We start from the raw sequence: 24,593 nt of genomic DNA, 5'->3' as shown, positions 1-24,593 counted from the left end.
ACCTGAGAGGGCATATTAGGTGACGAAGGAGACTGCAGCGGCATACTTTGTCAGGTCATGAACGCCAGAATCTTGGAAATAGCTACCTTAAACTGTTTTACCCTCGCATACGTCGGTAAGATCATTTTCACCGTTTGTATCATTTCTCCAGCGCTACTCAGTTTTGAATGGCTACAAAGCTGTGACTTAGAGTTTCAATTTTTTGTTAAATTACATAGTAATCTTTTCTCAAAACTTTGAACTATATAATAATATATACTTAAATATAAAATAATCTTTATATTCCTTTTAATGCTGGGAATAAAAATATGTGCAATGTTTTATGGTGGGAGGGTAGGTTGTCTTTATTTTCACAAATTATAAAAACACATAGCAAAGAGTGAAATAGAAACGTTGAAAGGTATAAGAGTCTTCTCTTCCATTAATCTTCATCATCGCTAATTATTCTATGAGTTGACCTGTGTTGATTACGTTGGTTTTGCGCTGGTTCTTCCTCGTCGTCACTAATTATCGTTTTAATGCTTTTCTGCTTGGTAGCTTGAGACGTTAGTGGCTCCTCTTCCTCGTCGCTATCCAGCAGACGACGTTTTTTCACGGTATCATTTTTCTCGTCATCGGATCGAGGTCTTTTCCCGTCATCTACCATAAATTTACAAATAATGAATAATTATAAAATAGAATATAACATTTCTTATATTCTTCATTTTATACAGCTGTTAGTTTTCTTTCTACCTTCAGCCACTTCAGCATTATCAGCATTGGTCTTTATTTCCAATTCAGAGTCAGACGAATCATCGAATGCAATAATACGCCCATCAAACTTTCTTTTTCCAGATTTCGATTTTTCTACAATCAATAGAGAATATTGGATTTGATTTGGTTGAGATGTTGTTTTGCAGGTAAATCTCTGAAGTTCAAAATGTTTAACTAGTTCCCTCGACAGAGGGCGGAGGAAGGTCCCTTCAACATAGTTGTCTCGTTGGAATGTACAAATACGTACCGACTGGCTGTGAGTCCTTTGCTTCTGCTTCTTCCATTTCTACATCCTCACATTCAGTCGGCGATGAGAGAACTGTGGTCTTTTTCAATGATTTTGGCGTAGACTGAACGTTAGTTTCCACATCAAAATCGCGGGAAGTTGATGGCTGTGGTTCAGCTAAAAATATACACCAAAGTATTTAACGGCTGATGATAGTCGACGTTACTTAATTTTACAGATATCTTTAAAAGATTGACATATGTTTAGAAAAATTTTCGAGAGACAGTAGGTACTTCATTATTACGTTATGAGTACATGTCCCATTATTAAATTATATAAATTATAATAAAAATTAGATTAAGATGTAAGAGAGAATAAAAACAGTTAGAATCATATTAAGCACGTTATAATTCAGTTAAGCGTAAAATATTTTAGAATTACATAGTAACAAATAAAAATCCCACATGTAAATATTATTTTAATAAATATATCTTTATGTACCGTACGATAAAGCATTAGTATTATAAATATTGTAAGCAAATTTATGAAAATTACGTACCTTTAGAGGTGAAATATTTTCTAACATTTTCTAAAACGTCTTCATCATCGCTTTCACTGTTTCTATCGTTATCAGATTCCACCTTCGCCGTTGTTGCTTCTGATTATAAAATACAAAAGGAGATATTAAACAAACGTAGTGCATAGTAATCTATTACACGCGTATTCACATTTATCGTAAAAGTATATAATCATTACTAGATTTAATAATATAAAGAATTTTAATCGTACCGAATGAAAATGGATAAAAGTAATTGAAAATATTGTTCCATTGCTTGGAAAACTTAGAAAACGAAGAGATTACCTACATATGTACACACAATCTATCGTTTAAATTTCAATTTCAAAATATTTGCAGATATTGAAAATCGTATTAACGATTGAATGAATTTATTATTTCATACAATATTTATTGTAATATCATATTTTTGTAACTTCTATTTTTATATAATTGTTACTAAAAATTTCTATTAGTCACATTAAACAATTTCTTCCTTCTTACAATAACACGTCCATTTTCTTCCCTTAAAGAATAAAATGTTTAATCCTACAGCATTATACAAATCAAAAGTGTTCTTTTTCTATAAACAGTTATGTATACAAAAGAGAAAAGACATAATACCTTCGACAATGAAGTTTCCTGCCAACGAAGACTCGATAAGATTACAGCGCTTCTGAATCATCGATCTAGGCATATTAGACGGTATGCGCCAATAAGATTCTTGTTCATCAGCAGGAGGTGTGAATCCCATAGCTCGAATAAGCTTCTGGAAGCTCGGTGAATCCATCGCAGCAGACGAATAATCTGTCAGCGGGACTAAGGGGATACCTTCGCAGCTTTCCTCGTCTCGATCGTCCAGGACATCTAGTAGGGATTCCTTGATCCATTCTAGAGCGTGGCTCATATCTGATTTATCAAAATATCTATTATTACGTTTTTCTATAAGAAAGAGTATATTAGTAATACAAAGAATTTGAAATAAATTATGAGAACAATTCGTTTTCCTATTGATAATTCGAATAAATATGCTAGATATAACCCTAGAACTTTTCCTAGATAATAATAAATAATGAACTTGTACAAAAAATTAGTTCATTACTTTTTCAGATGAATAACTCATCCATTTCTTTCAATCTATTAATTTCTCGTTATCTCGATTGCAATATTTCAATTAAGATTTTATAAATCAATATGTAACTTTGTCTTCAATTCTTGTCTGGAAATCTTTTCTTACAAGAGATCTTTCCAGTAAAACAGTTCCTCTATACTGTTGAATCTTTGAAGAAACTTTAAATGTAAATAGTCGAAAGTTGAAGAGATTAATTTTGCCCCAAGTGTCATTATAACCTGTGTCACTGCCTGAAAGCAATGGTATTTTGATAGATGACAAGCACATTGGATCGACATAAAAAAACTACAGGGTCGTTCTGTAACCATGTCTTTGCCAAAATCCATAGGGATAAACTGGTATTTCGCGTGCTACATTTATACCGCAAACAGGGGTCTCTTTGACAAATCATTACTTTTCCCATTCCATTTCTTTTCACTCTTGAACGATCACTGCAGATCATTCTGCCCTTTCGCGCCCTCGAAACACATTCGTTGTTCGTCGGTGTAAAAGAGGAAAGCATAATGTTCCTAGTATCTACCCTGAATTTTATTCTCATAAATCACTGAGACCATACTGTGTAAAATCGACGAAAGAGGGAGTGATACGGTATTACTCACTTTTTTCGATGACATCCTTCAAGAGTCCGGATAATTGTGCATCCGTGTAAACCATCGTTGGCTGTTTTTTCGCATTTTTCTTCTTTCCCTTGTTCGTTGGTTTATTGGGAGCCACGTTCCTATTGCTCGAGGATTTCCCAGCTTCTTCGTCGCTACTTTCATCCTCGTCGGAATTACTGGCAGACTGCGTTTCCCACGACGATTTACCTTTTTACAAAGTAACGGGAAATGAATATAAACGTTTTTCGATATAGCTTCTCTTGGTTCCAGGCATTTTGCGAGAAATGTATTTGAAATACATACATTCATGATACGAAAGTCAAGTTGCATAAAAATATAGATCTACGCGCGTTAATCTGTTACCATAATCCTGATTAGTCAAGAAATATGTTGTTCAATATTTCCAGATTAATGTCTTTTTGTTTACTTGTTTTCTTGAAAAATTAAGATTTCTTCTTAATTCCTTCAAGCTGTTTGTTAATTCACTTTTGCAATTGCGTTTATTTGATTCGTATACAAATTTATTATTTTGCGACATCTTGTCTCGAAGTAATATAGCAATTTGGGGAAACCGATAGAAAGTACAAAAGTAATGGGAACCGAAAAAGAATATTAGGAAATATATTAGAATAGTAGGGAAGAAATAGAATCTTAATTAAGATTCTGAAAATTTGAAAATTCTTTCTGACTTTCGATAGTGAATCAATGCATCATGAAGTCGGAGGAGTACAAGAAGCTTGAAATTACGATGCTCAAGTTAAGACCATAGACGACTACGTTACATATCCGCGTATTACGTTGCAACGAGTTCTTAAAATATTCAAGGAACTATCCAAAACAAGATGTACTTGTTGATATTTCCATAGTTTTTTACTGTATTTATAGTTTTCGAAGAATCTTAGAAAAAGAAATTAGAACTTGAATATTGTATTACATTAGTGGCAAAAACGGATGATATTCCTGTAACTTTGTAATTTTCGAACATTGGAAGTTCAAATTTCCAAAGCTCGGCGAAGTTCATTAACTTTAATGAAATTTGAAGAAATTTAAACGTTTGCCGAATTAACATAAAATGAACGTGGAAGTAACAAATGAATCGATTTCGTTGTGCGTCGTTCGTGAAGTACAATCACAAAGAAAAGGAGTTTGCACGAGCGCAGTGGAAAATCAACATATAATCAATTTGCTACAAGCTCGACATGTATTGATTTGAGATTTTTTACGATAGAATATTACTCTTAGATAGAGACAGAGAAGGTATTAATTACATCACCGTGTACTGCACGCAATATTTTTCCTTTGCAATTTAACTACTAGTCCCTAGGTTTCCAAAATCTGTCAAATATTCACGATCAATGAAACATTGTTCATGTGATTTATTGCAAAAAATGCTTAAAATTTTTGCCTATTATTATGAGCCATGGACCGTGAACAGCGCGAGAACACGGACGTACTTCTTTCGTACTTTTTCGAAACGTACAAAAAGAATTCACTAGATGATACGTAAAATGAGAAACACTATGATTTTTATTAATTTAATTTTATTAATGTCAATTAAAGAAAAAATTGAAAGCAATAATATTCGTCATTAGAAACTTCCAAAAAAATATAAACAACTTTAGAAGTAGGTAATTTCTACAGATACTTCAACATCTTTTCAGAAGTGTCGATCTTCCAGCAAATCAAGAATATTTCCTGTCTTTACGTGCGTTCCTAAAGTGTTTCGATCGGCGCACATGCGATATTAAGATCCACCATTGCATCCGGAAACATACCGGGTGTTCCGGCTTGCGGAATCTTATTTGAGGAAGAGGCGATGAGATAGAGGCGAGGAAACGTTGTTTCAATAGCACGTAAGCCGAGACAAAAGTTTGCTTTTATACTTCATCTCCTAACCTTATATATCTAGAATGCGATCTATCGTAGTACATTGAATACAAATAAGCGGACGTGGAAGGAAACAGAAAAACAATAACAATGATAAATATGAAATTCCTTGCGGCGTAATGGGGAACAGGGACGAGTGATATTGGCACAGGAGTAGGAAAACCACGACTGGAATTCGCGTTTTTCGATATTAAATAACAGAATTTGTATTCTGCAACGATTCTGTTATGAACCGCTTTGCCGCTTCTGCAGAACTCCGAACTAGAAACGCAAATATTATTTCAACCGTACCTTCTGCGTACATATTCTTGCATGCCTCGTGGAACCGGTTAAATGTGTGTTCATTTGGTATGTAATTGATCATGATCCGTTCATGAAAATGTAAAAGATATTCTAAGTGTGAAAGATATTCTTATTTTAGTAGTTTGAAATTTTTGTTTGAAACAGTTGTTAGAAATAAATTCTTAAATAGATTGAACAACTGTACACATTGAATGGGTTATTTTAATGGGACAAGAATAAATGTTGTAATAACGAGATATTGTTATCTCTACTTGGCGGAGGCAAGATAAATGAAAGATAAGAATGGGAAGATACAATAATACTAATTACAATTTATTTGTTTCTTGCTAAGTAATATTGTATTCCTTTCAGCATTGATCTATGCAGAATTGTAATTGTCTTGTATTTGTTTATTAGGTTCAAAATTTCTCTTTTAAACTAATCTTTGCCAAACGTAAGTATTTCAATATTCCCTTATGAAGAATTAAAAAATTCATTAAATAATGATGAATCTATTGAGAAAAAGAGAAAGAAATGGTATTTATCGTGCAACTAGAATTCTGGAAATTGTAGAAACGCCTCAATCTTCCTACTTAAACTTTCTTTCGTTATAAAATTTATTTCTACTATCGATCATGTCAATCTCTTACGATTTCGTTACTTATAAGTATTTCGTGATGTATCCTATTGTATATTACGACTTGAAATTTAATTCATCGATCGCAGCTTTCCAAAGGTCAAACGAGAAGAAATACTCTATCTCTATAACTTATTGCTTCTGATGTTATCGATAAAAAAAAGAAAAAAAAAAGGAAAAAAAAATATGTTTCCAATCATAACCAATGAAAAGAAACTCCTACAAGAGGATTTTGTACAAATTGATCTCGTCTCTGGTTTCCTGGCCATATTTATCTCAGCTGCTGCTCACTTCCCTTAATTCACCGTCAAGCGTCACTTGCTCCATCCAAAAACGAGTTCACAGCGTGCAGTCGCCGGCAATCGTGTTAGCAGAGAGAACTGATCGAATGGGAATAGTCGCAGCATCTAAGGATGGTAAGAAAGACAGATGCGAATGGAATGGGATAGGATTGGCCGGAACAAGGTCTGCTTCAGAGCCGCTCGAGACCGGAGAAAAGGCTGGGAAAAGAGGCAGAGGTAACCGGCCATAGAACGTGAACGCGGAAAAAGAGAAAGTGAACACTTACCGTGGTTGCTTTTTCTGGATCGCTTTTTGCGCAACTCTTTGCGATCCGTGGCCAATCCTAATTCCAAAAGCTTTTCCTTGATCTTTGGCTTCGGCCGCTTTATTGTGAGCCCATTGAAGATCAAGTCCACGGGATCTGGATGTACACAACATAAATCGTATTGGTATTAATTCGTTATTCGAGGGAATGAAATGTTGATTCAATACGATAGAAAGTCAAGGGAACAGGTCAAATCTGGAAAATTACATGGAATCTTTTGATAGAATTATTGGATGTTTGTTCGTAGTTTGATAATATTTAAAAAGTAATGTAACCAGAGCCGAGTAAGATACCATTTCTAGTAAAATACTAAATATTAGATAGTAAATAATTTACTTTGTTTCAGATTATGTGTAGTTTTGAGAATGAAACGTTTTATTTGTTGAAGAAAGTTTTTGAAATAATATCTAACTATTATCTGAGGATAACTGAGAATACTGCAGCTTTATTTAGCTTTGATGGATTGATGCTTTCGTCCATACAAGAGTACATAATCTACGTGATAAAAACATCGAATGATGCGCTTTATTACACGTGAGTGATTATACTTAACGTAAATATATATAAATCTAGTTTATAAATTATTATTATTTGTTGCGCTTCGTTATAATATCATTTCTCTAGTGAATTTATACCCGTTATTGAGAAAAACGATAGACTATAGTGATACGTTTAAATCTAATAGTTTGATAAATGAAATTCCAGAATTTCACACGGGACGTAGTCGAGGTAAAAATGATATTATCAAAGTTTCAAAGAGAAAAGAACGAAGTTGATTTTCGGGAATTTTCATGGAGCACGGTGGGTTGAGAATAATTTTGAGCGTTAAAACCATGGGAAGCGGGGTAAACGCACGTGAATGAAGCAAGTTTTACAAGACTTCTGAAAATCTTTCTGTCTGAAAGGATATTATTCTTCGGCGTCGCGACGGAGTCCGAATTATTGCTGCAAGCAGCAGCCAGCCGTCACCGATGTTCGGTGCTTAATTAAATTTCGAGAATCGTCACGGGTGCTAATGAATTCCCGAACGAACATTCGCAAAATTCTTCAACTGTTTCAAGGCGCGGTCAGCCAGACATCGCGCATTCCCCGCCAAATTATATTGTATCTCTGAGATATTCATCACTTATGAAATTCAACAGGCCGGACTGTTCATTAAAAATTACCATCGTCCTGCTTCAGTTGTTCCCAAAGTTCCGTAAGCTGACTGATCTCGTCCTCGGACCATACCTTTGGAAGTCTCTTCTGTACCTCGTTTCGTATAGTCTGAAACAATGTTTTTTTTTTTAATTTTAAGGTAAAAAGTTGCTCGTTTACATACCTTCCGTAAAGAGTTTTAGCTAAGGAATTTTGCGGTGATTACGGATAAATAAGAAACTTTTTAGATAACAGAGATAATGAGGAAGTTTGCTGGATATCGTTGAAGATTTGTATGATCATTCAATGAAGGCAACAATTAAATTGCAACGTGCGAAGCCTTATTTAGACAAATTGAGAATCGAGATAAATCTAAAATCAATGCTCACACGTGATATTCTATCGTTGTAACTTCGTTAAACGTATATTATGAAGGGTGAGTATTTATCTGAAATAGACACTGTACGAGGATCATGATATTTGTTAGATTTCACAGATGCCAGAAATATCGGAGCTGAACGATGACGACCGAAAATGGTAACAAGATTTCGCACTTACAGCTGTCGCGTGTTGAGAAACAAAGTTCTTCTATGTCATGTCGTTCGTAATGATAGTTGTTGGACTGATAATTCAATCATACGTGGGGCGATTTTAGTACAAAAATAAATGAAAAAAGTATGATTTATATATACATTTTTTGCACGAAATTCAAGATCAAATTCATTTTATCATATAGTGTTCTAGTCATCAGTATTTTCTTGAAAAATGACGTGAAAGTTCCAATAATTCTTCCAACTATTTTACGTATAACGTTCTGTTCTTTTTATAACCGGGTGCAAGTTACATAGCCATGTCGTGCGTCCGATAATTGTTTACTGCCGTTCATGCTAGATATCCCAGTAGTCAGTTACTAACGACGAGCACTCTGTCATTGTTACCCAACCATCAACCACCTAGTGTTATGATAGAAAATGTTTAAATTTGGTAAACATATGACGTACAACGCCAGGCAAATAGCCAATACATAGTTTGTTTCGCGGTTTACTGTCATCGTACACAGTGGTGATACTAGTTTCTGGTTGGTACTCGAGCGTTTAACATTCGCACTACTACATATAACAAGATGCAAAAGTAGCCGATTGTTTCACTCATCAATGCTCAGTCTAAATCACTGTACTTAGAAACGTGAAAGGTGAAATTTGAACAATATGCTTTTTTATGACATAGACACGAGGATTGAAAAGATTTTTGTAAATATAAACCCTAAAGGGGTAAAACAGGTGAAAAAATTTTTGTTTAGGGAATATCCATGTCCCACGTGTTGCTAAACTTGAAAACGTGAAATCCGGCAAACAAACTGCTTATTAAAAATAAATAAACACGCGTATGAGTATTTTTTGAAATTCAACTCCTAAATGGTGTTGCAACAGAGGATAATAAACAATACATTGTCATAAAAACAAATACCGTGCGGATGGGTAGCTGATTTAAGGATAAGTGTAAAAATATGCGACAAATGATTTGTATATAATTTCTACGCGTTGATGTAGAATGTAGTAGAAATTCGATTGCGCGTGTATGTGAACTATAGCGATGGCTACGTTGAAGCAGGAGAACAGGCGCGCTTGCTACGAGAAATAGCAAATAGCAGCGAGATATAAAGTAAATTGCTACAAGAAATAAAAATAGCAGAAATAAGACAGAGTGGCGTTGTTTCGAAGAAGAAACATGAGACGAAGGAAGCATGTAACTATCTTGGAAATGTAATATTGTAGGTGTAAAACATAGCCGTGGTATGAAAAAGAGTTTAACGATCATAACAATTCCGTGGCATCTCTCAAGAGAATGTAAATGATTCTGACGCCTATACGTAATTCTGGCGGATCGGACACCTCAAGAATTTTTTACGCTTGTGACAAGTGTCCAATTTTCGCCAATGTGCATTAAAATGACGTAATATTAATTCTTGGTCAAGAAATTCTTGATTTAGAACATCTTGATTTTGGACATCTTCCAATGATCTTTCATCGTTTCTCACTGAATTTCACGACTTTCCTATTGTTCCTACGCATGACTCCTTTGAGATTCAGACGTTTCTATATTATATGTATAATAAATATCTTTATCTAAGTTTGTGACTACTAAGAACATCAACAGCAACAAATATTACATACATTTATAAATATTTTTATTTCATCGTTGATTTATTGATTCGCTCAACGAAAGGAATTATTGTTTTTACTATTAAATATAAAATTACATTTTTTGCATGATGATGGATTCACGAATGTTTACCATTAGCTGTGTTTTTAGCATTGAACAACACGCAATAATTAGTTCTTCGTTTCATTTTACCAAGATTTTCGATATTTTTGATGCTATGTTATTGATTCACGTAATTCCATCGGCAAAGGTCGCAGCACAGATCAGTCAATTACACGCGTACTTAATGATTCTTCAAAATTGGTTTTCTCGAAAACAAGGTAATAATGGAAAGCACTTCAGTCTGTATTTGTATGTCCGACTGTTATTATTATTATTACATATATATACAATTTTGCAATTCGTTTCATACTACTGTAATATATATATATATATATATATATATATATATATATATATATATATATATATATTATTTTAAATCGTATTTTAAATAATTTAGAATTAGAAATGAAAGTTTCAACTTTTACATTAATTTTGTTATAATCGATTATCGATACGTATAATTAAAATATTTTAATCAACAATCTTCTTCGAAAGGATATCTTAATGCAATGCGACGATTAGAAATGTTAAATCGGGGCATCTAAATATGTAATTTAAATAGAAAATTATGCGAATTAAACACGAAGAAACTTTTGAATTTGATAAGATATCATAAAGATGAATGAGGCTATCCTAATGACTCATTCGTCGATTATTTTGCATAAAATGCGATACTACAATAATGCGAGTGAAAGTAGCAGCAGGTAATTAATTTTTAATAAAAGATGATACAATAAATTTCATCCAGAGAAATGATTATTTCTAAATAGGGATTTTGCAAATCCTTCAATCTCTGCGTTTGTTTGATAAGACCAACATTATGTACTCGTAGGTATACTAAAACAACGTAAGCAGCTATTTATTGTGCAAATGAGGTCTTGGAGAATGCTTGGTGTCTAATTCCTGACCCTAAGTCCCTGTTCCCTTAAAAGGAGATAAAGGGGAAAAAATACGACGCTCGTTTTCCAACGATTACGTTTCACCCTCGACAGGGATCCTTGTTGGTGTCCTAAATGGCCGTCGCGTCGCATCGCGCGACTTCACGGACTAAATGAATGTCAAATGAACAGCTAGCTGTAGCTTGCCCTCATTCAGTTTTGAAGGGAGAAGGGTATCCACGCATGAAATTATTTAAATGAAACGCTTTCACGAGCCTCCCTTTCATGGATTTTGTCGACAAATCAATAATACGTTTCATCCTTTTTTCGTTCGCTTTCCGCTGCTTCTTGCTGTTCATTTGTGCGATTTCGTGTTTACCGTGCTATAAAATTCTACTAATTTTTTGCAGTTTATACCAGTGCCAGATTAAATTCATTTATGGGGATAAACGAAAGACGTGAGCCTAATTATATCGTAAGCGATGGATCTTTCCATCGTTTCGAAATTATGTAAGTTATACAAAAAGTCTACGTAAAAAGGTCTGTGTAAAAAGATCTGTGTAAATATTATTGTTATAAGGCCAATTAGGTTTATCTTTACAATTGTTTATAATTATAGAAAAATACGTACTTCATTGTGGTATTAGTATCTTATGAATGTTCTTCAAGATTGAAACTTTAGCAGAAATTTTAGCAATTGATTTCTGTTAGTCTGTATTAATTTGTTAAAGGACACGTTGCAGTTTGATGGAAGGATAGAAAATACCAAATTTACTAAACAATTGTGCAATTATTCCGATAAGTGATTAAAGTGAAAATTTTTGCATGCTTTTGTATATAACAATTTTTAATTTATTTTATAGTTTTTATATTTGCATATAAAAAATAATTACATACAGATTGATTAGATTAAAATAGAAAGTTTCATTGTCCTCTCTCTTGTTGTTCACACTTGTTTTGTGTAAATTAAGTAATTATGTAAATGTGCTAAATAATTTTATCAAATATACGACAGGGCTGGAAAAGTTGCGATTAATTAAAAAATGAGTTAGGCTACAGAACATTTGTACGTAGCTTTTAGTTTAAAGTACAATAATTGCAGTAATTAATTTGACGTGAAATAAACTTTGGGGAGATTCCTCTGGAAGGAATTTGTTAGAGAATCAATAATATCCAAAGTAATCCAATCGCCGCTTGCTAAGGGTGAAACAGCAATCAATCCATTTTCTCCTAACAGCTGTGTGTTTCCTAAGAAACAACTAATTACCAGATTTGTGAAATTAACGAAACTACTCCTTTTTCCTCGAAATTCAAGTAAAGCTATAATAGCATAGTTAATGACAAATTGCTTGGTTATGGCAAAATTAAAATTAAATAAAGTGTCTTTATATTGTTTTATAAATTTTATACATTTACTTCCTTAAATATTTAATTATCGAATAAAAATGTTATTATTCAGAAAAATTTGGTACAGTATATCATAATGTATAATAACATTAATTAATTTCGTTTTTACTTCAATTATTAATAACCGTTGATCGAACGTTTTCTCCCGTATTAAAGATTAAATAAATATGATATTAATTTTATTATCATCGATTATTTAGCAAATGATGATCGGAAAGTACTGAAATCACGTACGAAATATTCCGAAATAATAATATTATTTATTAACAAATGAATGAAACAGACATTATATTTTAAGAAATTATCAAAACGAAGATATAACTTTTAATGCTCTTAATAAAAAATAATAAAGAAATGCTACAAAATAATATACATATATCCAATATGTAAATATCAAACAAATACATTTGTGTCGACATATCCTATCGAAATTAACGAAAGCTTTAAATCACTCAAACATAGACGATATTCAATACCATCAGACTAACTAATTCTCAATATCCTCCTCGTTATAATATGCATACATCACGCTGATAGAACACTCGCTCATTAAATTCTCAAAGGGCAGCTGTACAGGGATCTGTTCGTAAAAATCTGTCGAGAAATCAATAATATCCTGAGCAGGCAAGTTTGTCCTCGTCTGAATGAGTGGTATGAGGGCAATCAGCTTCCTCTCCTGGCGGAGCAGCGGGTGCACACCTATGATTAATCGTCAATTTCGAAGTGGGGTAATACCGTTTTAACGGTACTCAGATATATCGTCGCCTTACCTCCATCCATCGTTCTTACTTTCCTTCTATTTCTCTTTGGCGCGCGTGCTTCCAGGTTCCTTTGCCGTCTTAAAGCAGGTAATGTCTCAAGATTATCGCTATAACGTGTTCCCCCGCGATGTTGTCCGATGGCTTTTCGACAAACAGAAGGATGTAACGAAGAGGATCGAGTTAAATCGCCTATTTCCTTACTAACAAACGAGTTCGGTATAAACCATGAAAGATTCGATATGGAAGAGCCAGGAAGAAAAGTGCTTCAATCTTTTCCCTAACATATTGTCAAACAACGTCTCAATTTATGTTTGCCAGCGATATTGAATTCGAATACATAAAAATCACATTCGTGATTGATATTATAAATTAATAATAGCAAGATTATATATTAATTAGTGTACTAGACGGTTTAACTTAACAAACAAGTGAAAATGTATTAATGTGATAGAAAGAGAAAAAGAATTGAAATATTTGTTCAAATTCATATCAATAATTTCAACGTGTCATTTGATACAACAGCTATGTATTTAAAATAATATATGTAATATTTTGCTAATTGCGATGAAATCGATATTAATATAACCTCTGGTAAATTAAACATTATTTATAATAATTAATTTGATTCATTGAATAAAGAAGTATCTTAAAATATTAGTTTTTACTCGTTATGATAGTAACAACAGTAACAATCATACTTGTCACTCATTTTGGAAATAAATATAGTATTTTTTATAAAAAGAGGTGTGTCGATCTTTTGAAAAGAAATTAACCCTAGCATGCATAAATAAATTCGTAAGTTTCTAATGAGTGCAATAAATAATTAAAAAATGTATGCGAACAGTTTTTCAGTGCTTTATTCGATTAGCAAGTAACGTGTTTAAAAGTGTGTTATGTATGAATTTAACGTCCATGCAAATAGCGGATCTCATTTCAACGTACATTTTCATGTAAATTTTCTTCAAAGTTTCACCGTTACATTCGCACTTTTTGAAGCTCGGAAAATTCTGGTTTTCGGGCTATGTAATACATAATACATGAAACGGTAGTCACTTGTTTCAAAAGGTTTTGCTTAAAATCGTATTGTAACTAGTTTGAAAAGTTGTCGCATAAAGGATTATTCAAAAGGTAGTAGGACACGCGGAAAGAGGGAAACGAATATCAGTATAACAAAACTCATTGAAATCGCCGCGTCTACGCGTTTCGCTGTTAATTTTTTACAAGCCTTTTTATCCCCTAATAATCTTTTCTATAGCCATTGTTGCGACGGCTGAAAATGAACTATTATCCCTCTGGTTGCGCTGCTCTCGTCACAGCTCTCGTACATTCAAATGATTTAGTCGCAAGTCGTGACTACATTCTTGGTCTTTATTGTTCTTTCAAAAGCTACACAATACCTGTATTCATTATTCGTGCAATACGATGACTTGAAATGTATCATACTTTAATTACAATTAATCGAAAAAATGTTTCGGCTCATTCTTCCTTAATGCATGCTTTGTACTATTTCGCTGTGTACTAGCATAAAAAATGGAATTATTTTAACTCATAAAGCAGCTCGTGAGAGGTACGATTGATATTGAGAAATTAAAGTCGAATATCGACAAACATCTAGGAATTTTACGATCCGAGCATAGAGATATGCCATAGAGATGGATTTATATTGACCGTGTGCGATCAAAGTACGATATTTTTAATCGATATTCATAGCGTTAACTGAAAGAACATTCACGTTTCGTGTTACGATGAATACTCATCGTTTCTGAGAGTCAGAGCACGAGCAAAACGGATTGAAGTTGAGCATCGCATTTCAACTTTGAAATTCCTACCAGTGCAGTGGTGAAGCATTACACAGTGACCGCTAACTTTTACTCAACGGATAGGGAAATACGTTATATCTACGTATTTGTATCCTATCTTTTCAAGAAAATTTATACCATTTTACAGAAGCTGCGAAATTGCGTTCCAGTTCGTTCTAAAGTAACTGAAATAAACAGTTCCGTCGTTTAGAAGTAATTCAGATGTGAATATCATTTCCAAACTCCAAATCATACCTGTGTTTTATACGTATACGTATAACGATTTCTAAAGGAAAAATTATTATGACTAAGCATGTTCTTTCTTGATTTTCCATTTATAATATCGTCAAGCTGAATCGACAGTATCATTGTCAATATTTATTGACAGCGCGTAAATTCCTTAAACATTCAATGGAAAAAAAAGAAATTATGTGCTACTATCAAGGTTTCAATAATCTTAAATTGTTTTCTCGTTATGAATTTTAGAAAACGGAACGTTAAGTTTACGCGGCGCGTACTTCACCTTGTTTTCGCGTTTGACACAAATGTTTATACGTGTCTCGCAGGACAAAAGGGCAAACAAAGCGATAGTTTCTCGAGGGTTACGAAAGGGTGCAGTGTGGCAAGGGAAATAACGCGCTCGAACGAATAAGCCACGATGGAAACTCGTGAACGGAAACTTTAATATTACTGCCACGATTTGAAGAAAGCAAGGGAAAAATTTATTGCCGCGTTTTCAAGGCGCCAGTGAATTACAACTCTCCGTCAAAGAATAATGCTGTTAAAATTGTTTTCGCTGCATTGGCGTTAAGACGAATGAATTCGAATCGTGTTTTGTAGTCTAGGTATCTCTTAAGTCCGACGAATTACTAGAACATTGTAATCGTTTTATGTTCGTAATTATAAAGTAACAGCACAGGAAATTATTATCGATGAAATTACGATTTGTTAATAATTACACTCTTTGATTCACACGATTGATTTTTCGTATATTAAAGCATTGCATATTTTTTACCGATTTAAACATAACAAACAGGAAAATGAATATCAAAATTGAACTTGGCTTCGAACAAATTCAACAAATATCTAGCTTGATTGAAAGATTGTATTTTATTAAACATTAAATACTATAGCAGTATTTCTGAATAAATCAAAAAATTTTCAGTTAAAAATAATACGTGATTAAATTTTTAAGCGAATGTACAAAAATATAATTGTACAGCGTCCTTTTCATCGCAGTTAATTTATACAATATATAAATTTTTAATTATTGTTTTCGAGAATAAAACAGATATAGGTACACATGTAATCTCTGATGTCGAAATTAAAAAAATTTCTTTTACTTAATATTAATATACCTTTTTGGAAATATTAAATGTTACACGTGTTTTGTAAATTTTCATAATTTTATTCAAATGGTAATAAGAAAATAAATTTTTCTAAGAACGAAAGATCGCAAATGAGATTTTTCAAAGAAATAATGAGCATTATGTCGATGCGCGTGTGTATATGTACATAATAATACAAACTGTTCGATAGTAGAAAATGTGGTTCCTATAAATTTTCTGTAAGCTGAATGCAACGCGAGGTATACCCTCAATACATTAATTGTCAACTTTTGAAACGATTCCAATAGGGCGGAGACTGAGACAGCAGGGACCCCGTATACGGACGATCCATTCAGAGTTAAGGGAGTCTCGCCGTCTATTTATGTGTCTAGCTTCCTCCCGAAAATCTTCATACGGTTGTTGGATAGGAAAGCGCAAACAAAGCGATAGCTTTCCATAGTATGCGGAGATACCGGAAAGGAACACTTGACGGGGGAAAATCTTGAGATACATCCATCCCCGAACGAAGTAGTTGCAAAGAGGAAAAAAGTCTTGCTGGCACAGCGGAAGCCGTGATCTACGCAGGAACGGAGAAACCTCCTTTTCGAGCAGGAGGCCGGAAAGAAAAGGAGTCTCCAGAAAGCTCCTCGTAGAAATTGTCTCCCGAGAATTTACAGTTGCTGCAGCAATTCTTTGGCTCAATTTTTTGCATATGTTCTGCCTGTCACCGACGCCAGTCCAGAAACTTATTTTCGAGCCTCAGCTACCCTACGTTTTCTCGCGCTCCTCGTAAATCATTGATCTTGTCAGTGTTACGTTCAAGGGAGGCGTCGAGATCGGCTAGCCGACTCTGCTTGTTCAAATACGTTTTCGAAAGAACGCGTGGGTTGCAAGTGTCCCGTAAATCCAATCGATTATCGAAGGGATAACGAGCGCACACGCGTGTCACTGACTTCGTTGCGATGGAGTGGCAAGAAATAATTTTTTTAGTCGCAAGTGACTGACTCTCTTTTATTATTTTAAACTGTGAAGCAGGGAAAGACATACGATTTAGCTTTATACTTTATCTTATGGATTTCATTCGATTCTTTACGCTATAAATGGGAGTTTGGAATGGAAATTCAGCAAAAAGTGAAACTAAAGGATACGCGTAAGCATTTATTCTTTGACGACCCAGAGAATTGTAGGCGTAGGGTGCGTCAGATTCCATACATCATGATAAAAATAATCTTCGCCAAATATAGCTAATATTTTTTATGTAGTTGGCAGTTTTCGCCAACTTTACGATTTTCCACCCCCCATTTTCAGTTTAGTTTGGAGAAATATCTGAGAGTGATCTCCGCCGCGCAGAAGATATTGTATTAGGAAGGGAAGTAGATGATGATATATAAAACATCCATATAGAGTAGGTACAAAAACCGATTTGTTCAAAACTCTATAAAACATATTTAAAATTTTCCAATATCTATGTAAATATCAGCTAAAACAACAAATCTCCGGAGAATCATTTTTTTTCATTCTATAAAGCGAAAGGGAATCAAATCAATTTGCGTGTTATGGTATTATATCTTTTAGAAACAGATTTCTTTTATATTTTCTGGATAAGCTTAACCTACTACTTTGTAGTAAATTTTTGTTCGTATCAAATATCGATGTTATTCATATACGTGTTTAAGCACTAATTTTTTATTAATCAAAGGATTATTATTGAAATCTTGGATTTGTGATAATATATATATATATATATATATATATATATATATATATATATATACAGGTAGCAACACATACGTGTAAAAAGTAATACTCTCTGTTATTAAATGCCAGAGAATTAAAATTAATTTATGATACAAAATAAGTAGACACGAAACAAAGTGTAATAGTAATGAGTGACTACAAAAATTGCTTACCTTAGAATTAACAATCAGGCACATTTCTTTCAGCTTCTTCATGATACCACGGCGCGTTCGTTCTTGATTAATGTGCTCTAAGATCCAATCGATGACATCTAAATGAATAAAACATGAAGATATACATAATTTAGGAATAGAACTATATGCACTACTGCGCGTTTAAAAGTTTGGGTTCACTCTCAACATTAAGGATTCATAAAAGAAAATAAAGTAAAAAATGATACAATTCGCTATTTCTTATTTTTACATATTTCATTCTTTTTTGTTCAATTAACATCTATGTATACCTCGATTATAGAACTTTCCACAATCCGCACTTATCTTCATATACTGTAAAAGTTCATCGATTTCGTTCAAGATTCAAGCTCATAGGATTTCCTAATCAGTATATAAGATTAAATATGAGGATAAAGGAGGAAAGATACTATGTTAGGAATCGCATTGTCAAAACGATTGAAATAAATATAAACTAATAATTATGATATTTGATTATCATTGCGCGTACTAATTTTAAATATATAGAGGTTCCAACATCCATTTCCTAACTTTTCATTACAAAGTCCAAGGTCACCCTCCATCTTTTTTACTAAGTAAGCGATCCAAAACTTTGTATGGTTTTCTAATATCTTTCTTCTTAAAGAATATATACAACGATAAAATATATGTTAGGTGATTTGATAAAAATCAATTTCCGGACGCAACTAATTAAATTTGATTTTCCGGACCACGTTTCAATAGTACATGGGGATTTCAATAAATGTTCCAGGACTATGAATATCAGTGTTATTTATATCGAATCAATATTATCCTGAATTGATTTGTAGGAAGGGAAGGATAACTGGATCATCGCAGGGGTACGTGATTAGGTTAGCTGATAAATGAAGACGTTGTTATCAGTAATTTAATATTATCGACAATTCTCTCTAGCATCTACCAATTTCGGTATCAAGGATCATTCGTGTTAAAATAATGTCATCCTGGTTGAAACAACACAGGCAGTCTTTTAAGTAATTTCAATATTGAATGAAGGGATATATAGAACATATATCGTTATTATATCGCCTTATCTATGCTAACGAGTTAAAATATTCTACAAATCTGTATTGTAATATATTATTTAATTAATAAGCTTTGTCGAGATAGTGATCCATATTTTAAATACACTATAAATGCAAGAAAATTTGCGGTCTAATAACGTAACCCGTACACGTATTTCTAAATCATACACTCTTACCTACTTGGTCGGTTTTTGCCTATTAATTACTCCCTGGCTGACTTCTTTAAAGATAGTGAATTTAGCCAGTGCAAGATATGAAAGAATGTACGGATACATATATTCATTAGAATTCCCTTCATTAAGTATTCCATTTAGAATGTCCAATAAACATTCTTTGAAGTACATACATTATGTATTAATGCTTCCTGAAAGCAGAGAGATCTTTTCCCTGATAGAATATTTTATTCAATCGCTAGCAAACTAGAACGGGATATAGCTAATCGTCTGCCCTGGCAAATTCAAAAATATCCGGCAAAGTTGTGCGTTAAAGAAGACTCGTAAATCATAGGATTTAGCAAAAGGTAGGACGAGCAACGTACCTTGGGGATACTTGTTAGTCTGATGTTCCATAAAGAGAGTGCGTAACTCGTCCTCCTGGGTTTCGGTCCAGAGACTACGCGAAACTTTCTTGTTATCCGTTTCCGCGTTGTAACCCTCGACGACCTCGGTCGCGTCACGAGTGGTCTTCCAGAAGAGCAGCTCCATATACGCTTTTCGGTTCTTTTGCGCGACTTCGATGAAACGTCGGATTATGAAGACTGCGAACTTTTGGAGTTCCTGCAAAGAGGACTCAGCTTTCGTGACTCGAGACAAGCATACTTCCGGTGGCTATTAGATCATGGCAGACATGTAAATTCGACGATGAAATTCCTTAAGTTAAGAGAAAAATTGCATTCGTACTGCGAATTCAATAGAAAATTATAGGAACTTTGTTGAATAGTTTGGAAATTCCAATCACGATTTGGACTGTATTGTTATCTTAATATAAAAAGTTTGGGAGGGGCGGGACCAAGTGCTTTAGTTTATACTAAATACTATGTGCTTTTATACGTATATGCATTTAATGCTTGAAAGTTTCATTGAGCGAATTTTTGTTGAAAATCTGACCAAATAAGTTTCATATGGCTAGCTATTGTTTATGAATTTTATAAAACATTCTTTTACTTTTCATATAGAACCGTATTTGATGGTCTCCAGTTTATTTGGTTGTTGATTGTTACAAGTAATTATTGGTATGATGAACGAAGGAATGTAAGTTGACATATTGTTGCAGTTACAAAGATATAATAATTAAAAATGAAAGATAGTATATTTTGGGAGTAGGAAGAGTAACGACAGTTAAACAAAATTTTTGTTGGGAATTAAAATGTTTCCTGTTCTTTTTTAACTACGCCCACAATCTTAAACTTAAATATTTTTGTAGCAGTGATAATATTTAATTTTTCATATGTACATGGTCTTGTACCATTTAAATATATAATTTGTACGAGTATTTCATCTATAACATTAGATGCTCAAGCCATTAATTTTACAATTTGTTATTCAGTGAACTAGTATATGAGGAATCTTAAAGAAAAAGTTTGCAAAAAAATCAAAAAGTTTGACGTACGTCATAGAATGAGACAAGTTACATTATGTTTTCAAAGAATGAAATTTAGAGCCAAGAAAAATAAATATGAATATAAATAATTACCTTGTGGCCGCAATACTTAGACTCGAGAATTCTTTGGAAAACACGGAACATTGACGCTTGGAATATGAGCCCTGGCATTTTGCAGTCCCAGGCTATTCGATGAAGCATCTTGGTAATGTAATGATTCACTTCGTTTGTATTTTTGTCAAATTGCTGCAGCAGAACCAACATTGCTCTCACGATTTTTACATTGGCAAATCTGAAATAAAATATAACATGTAAAAATCAAAACTAAAATTTTTAGTATATGCTACAAAATCAAATTTAAGGCATTGAGAGGAAAAGTTGATTAAATGCAAGTCATATCATTTTCTGAATATTAATTTATGGCATTAATTTATCCTAATTAACTGTATTACACGTAAAAGTTTGGAGGCATCCATATTTTCCAAGTCAAATCGAGATAATATAACGAAAGCAGTTATTAGATTGAATATATTGTACATTTTCATATATATTTTAATATCAGAAAAGAACTGATGAATTGCTCAATTTGTCGGTTATTTGGGTTTATTTTTTTCATAGTCAATGTCTCATTTATTAATTGTCTTACCTGTGGATGAAGTCAGAAAATTTGAAGTCAGTTTCTATAACTGAAGAATATGCTTGCGATGCGTTCTCTTCATCTTCCTCTGTAATAATATACTTGATACAATAGTTCGTATTTACAAATATTACAAGCAATTTCGTTATAGAAAGGTGGTAAGCAATATCTTCTTTGTTATCTATCTAAAAAGCTATATTACCTGACTCCTCATTAAGGCTATCAACGTTTCCCTCCTCGTGTGTTTTACTTTGCGTAACAGGATTTTCTTCGACCACTGAAAATCAGAAAATAAAATTAATTTATTCTCTACATCGCTCTACAGACAATATTGAAGGTAGGAAAACATAATAAACCAATTTTTCTAGATTTTCCATTTTGATTATTACAGGGAACTATTTTAATGTAATATAATTAAAAAGATCAAGAATATAAACCTTTTAAATACATGTATGTACGTATATGATAAATCTAGAAGATTTTCTAGAAAATAGTAAGAATACCTGATGGCAATTAATATTTTTTAAATCTTCAAGATGGTAACAAAAATACATATACATATAAATATATATACAAATTAGGTAACAAGGTAGTTTCGTAATATTTAAATCGTTTTCATGTAAAAAATGTGATTGTTAACACCGATTATTTTACTATAGTTTCATAACATAGAAATTGGCATTTTCAAAATATTTTATTACATTTAGAAAAGAAGTTGGAGGAAATTTCAAAATGAAACCAGAGAACGAGAAGTTAGTGGAACGTTCCGAAGTAACTGCAAAAGTACATTCTGTCATTCCTAGCTTGTCGTAAAAACATGCCAACGACACGTGCAAAATTTCACTAGTTCTTCGTCGAGCGAACACGAAAATTCCCGCAAACAATTGCATGCTTCCCTGGAATACAGACCGACCAGGACGCGACCGGGACGCTGGCACTCTATTCAATTCGACTGTAGAAGAATCAATGGATGTCGGTGGCTAGTGCTTTTTGGAAGGCCATCCGAGGTCCGTACAAATCGTACGTCGTGACTCGGTCTCCGGAAGTGGGGATACCTGGATCGTTCGCTAAAATCTATCGCTCAAAAAATCGAGCCACGCGAAAGGAATAAAAAGATAGGAGCGGTCACGGTTGGATTAATTTACGCGAAAAATTCTGAAAACAGCGTCTAGAGCGCAGGAAAACGAAACAGCCAGAGTATTCACACGCGTAAGTCGGAACGTGGAATCCGATCGAATCGGATCCCGTAGGTTTTGGGTTACCTTGTCTTTTTTTTCCTCTACGTTGCGGACAACCCGACCAGCGAATTAAGCGGCCGTGGAAAGACGATTACATTTTCGACGAGTCTGTCGAGGCGAGGGCGAGGCAAACCGAGCCAGCCGAGGCTCCGGTGGCCAGGGAAAAATTGCACTCGGCGAAACCGACGATTGGATCGGCACAAAGCTTCGTTACGGGGCAAATTTTCTAAGGCTTCGCGACCGTATCCTTTTTCCTCGCTTTCTGAAAGTCACGTTAGGACAGCCGACATTTCGCTCGGCTCTTCCAATGTCACTGTTAACCCCTCGAATTGCGAATAAGGCTTGACTACCACTAATTTTTAAATTCTTTTTCTATTTTTGTGCTTCATTTCTTTCAGTTGATTGAAGTATTGCCGCTTCGAAGATGGGTATATAGTTTTCTTCATAAAAGAGGAGCAATGGGGAAATATTACAGGCACATAGATTTGCAAGATGCTATAAGTAAACTGCAAATATTTATGCAAATGTATATTTTTACGGACATGACTAAAGAGCACGGCACAGGCAAGATTTATTTCGTCTACTGAATGTTACGATGAACATTTCACTATACTACAAATACTAAAATATTATGAACATTATATTATATCTATCTATATTTTTGCGTGTTGTTTTAAATTTCTCATAAATATAGGAAAAAAGGTTATAAATAACCCTTTGTATATATATGTGAATGTTTGTTTTTATAGAAGATTATCAGCAAAGTGGTATAAAAATATTTTTTTTATTTTTAGAACTTTGTTTATTTTTAAATACGCCGAGAGGAAGTTTTTAACTATTGAATAATTTCAACAATTTTTTCAATACCATAGGCAAGATATATATATATATATATATATATATATATATTTTGCATACGTTCTTCGTATTTATTTTGTAAACTCTCATATTATCTGAATGAAATCTAAAAATTTGCCAAGAGTGAGATGCTACGCAAACATTGTACACGATACGAATATATTAGACCTAAATGATCTTTAAAAGTAACCGCGAAAAGTATTTTAAATTATCGTGTAAAGTTTTAAACGCGCTGTGTTTCTCTAGCCAAAGAAAACTTTTCCCGCCAGCCGAAGAATTCAGTTTGCCCAAGTGACGTCGACGACTATGCTATTTTAACCAAAAGTTTTAATTGTTCCCTTCCGCGGTCTTCTGAACTCGGTACACCGGTTCCGGATAAAACAAGAAGGTGAAAGAAGCGGCGACGTTTTTGTCTTAAATTAAAAAATATTTCCTCGGTTTGAAGAATTAGAAAAGTCTCGTTTACGATGGCAGTGATTCATCGAGGAGGCAACCACAGCAATACACAACGAAAATAAAAATGCTTTTTGTTTATATTATACGTATATTGTGTATACAGCGATTTGCAAAAGTATTTGAATATTTACCATAGGAAAATGTTATGAATATATTATAACTGTTATACGAAACATTTTGAAACTTTATCAACTCGAAACGAGACACGACTATCGTGGCTATATTAGTAAAGTTTGAAACCAATCGAAAAATATATAAATAAGTATTTACTAAAAAATATTGGTATATCATACGAATAATGATCTTAAACATATGATTAATGCTGAAGATGATCTCACTAATAACAAATATTGTGGCTGAATGATTATTTAAATATTTCTGACATCACTATGAGGTATGCTTGTAATAAATATCTAATAATTTGCAAATAAATACGTTTTCAAGATCGGTCAAAATTTTTATCATAATCATGAGTTAGTCGTGTCCTATTATAAGAATAGCGAAATCCGAAAAAGTTTTGTATTTACCATAATACGTTCATCTGCGTCATATAATTGTAAGAAAGGTTGGTTAGTGT

The 24,593-nt window shown here is 33.4% G+C and overlaps 1 protein-coding gene across 3 annotated transcripts in view; it reads right to left on the bottom strand.

Annotated features, from left to right (window-relative positions):
- Positions 1-318: 318 nt before the first annotated feature.
- The window catches only part of LOC132910170 (protein timeless homolog), a 249,470-nt gene continuing 225,195 nt past the window's right edge, over positions 319-24,593 (bottom strand). For 2 of the 3 annotated variants that reach the window (XM_060965687.1, XM_060965686.1), the window contains 13 exons: positions 21,667-21,741; positions 21,474-21,552; positions 20,921-21,119; positions 19,767-20,004; positions 18,168-18,265; positions 7,846-7,945; positions 6,641-6,775; positions 3,267-3,473; positions 2,160-2,444; positions 1,539-1,637; positions 1,001-1,156; positions 734-846; positions 319-643 (listed from right to left, as the gene is read on the bottom strand). In XM_060965687.1, coding sequence (XP_060821670.1) covers positions 422-643; positions 734-846; positions 1,001-1,156; positions 1,539-1,637; positions 2,160-2,444; positions 3,267-3,473; positions 6,641-6,775; positions 7,846-7,945; positions 18,168-18,265; positions 19,767-20,004; positions 20,921-21,119; positions 21,474-21,552; positions 21,667-21,741 — 2,006 coding nt within the window. In that variant the 3' untranslated portion in view covers positions 319-421. Of the gene's footprint in view, positions 644-732; positions 847-1,000; positions 1,157-1,538; positions 1,638-2,159; positions 2,445-3,266; positions 3,474-6,640; positions 6,776-7,845; positions 7,946-18,167; positions 18,266-19,766; positions 20,005-20,920; positions 21,120-21,473; positions 21,553-21,666; positions 21,742-24,593 lie in introns of all 3 variants that reach the window. The other variant, XM_060965685.1, reaches the window with a different exon arrangement.

Source organism: Bombus pascuorum, chromosome 8 (assembly GCF_905332965.1).
Source record: "Bombus pascuorum chromosome 8, iyBomPasc1.1, whole genome shotgun sequence".
Classification (NCBI taxonomy): domain Eukaryota; kingdom Metazoa; phylum Arthropoda; class Insecta; order Hymenoptera; family Apidae; genus Bombus; species Bombus pascuorum.
Note: the sequence above shows the minus strand (reverse complement) of the source record. Positions and strands in the feature narration are given on the sequence as shown.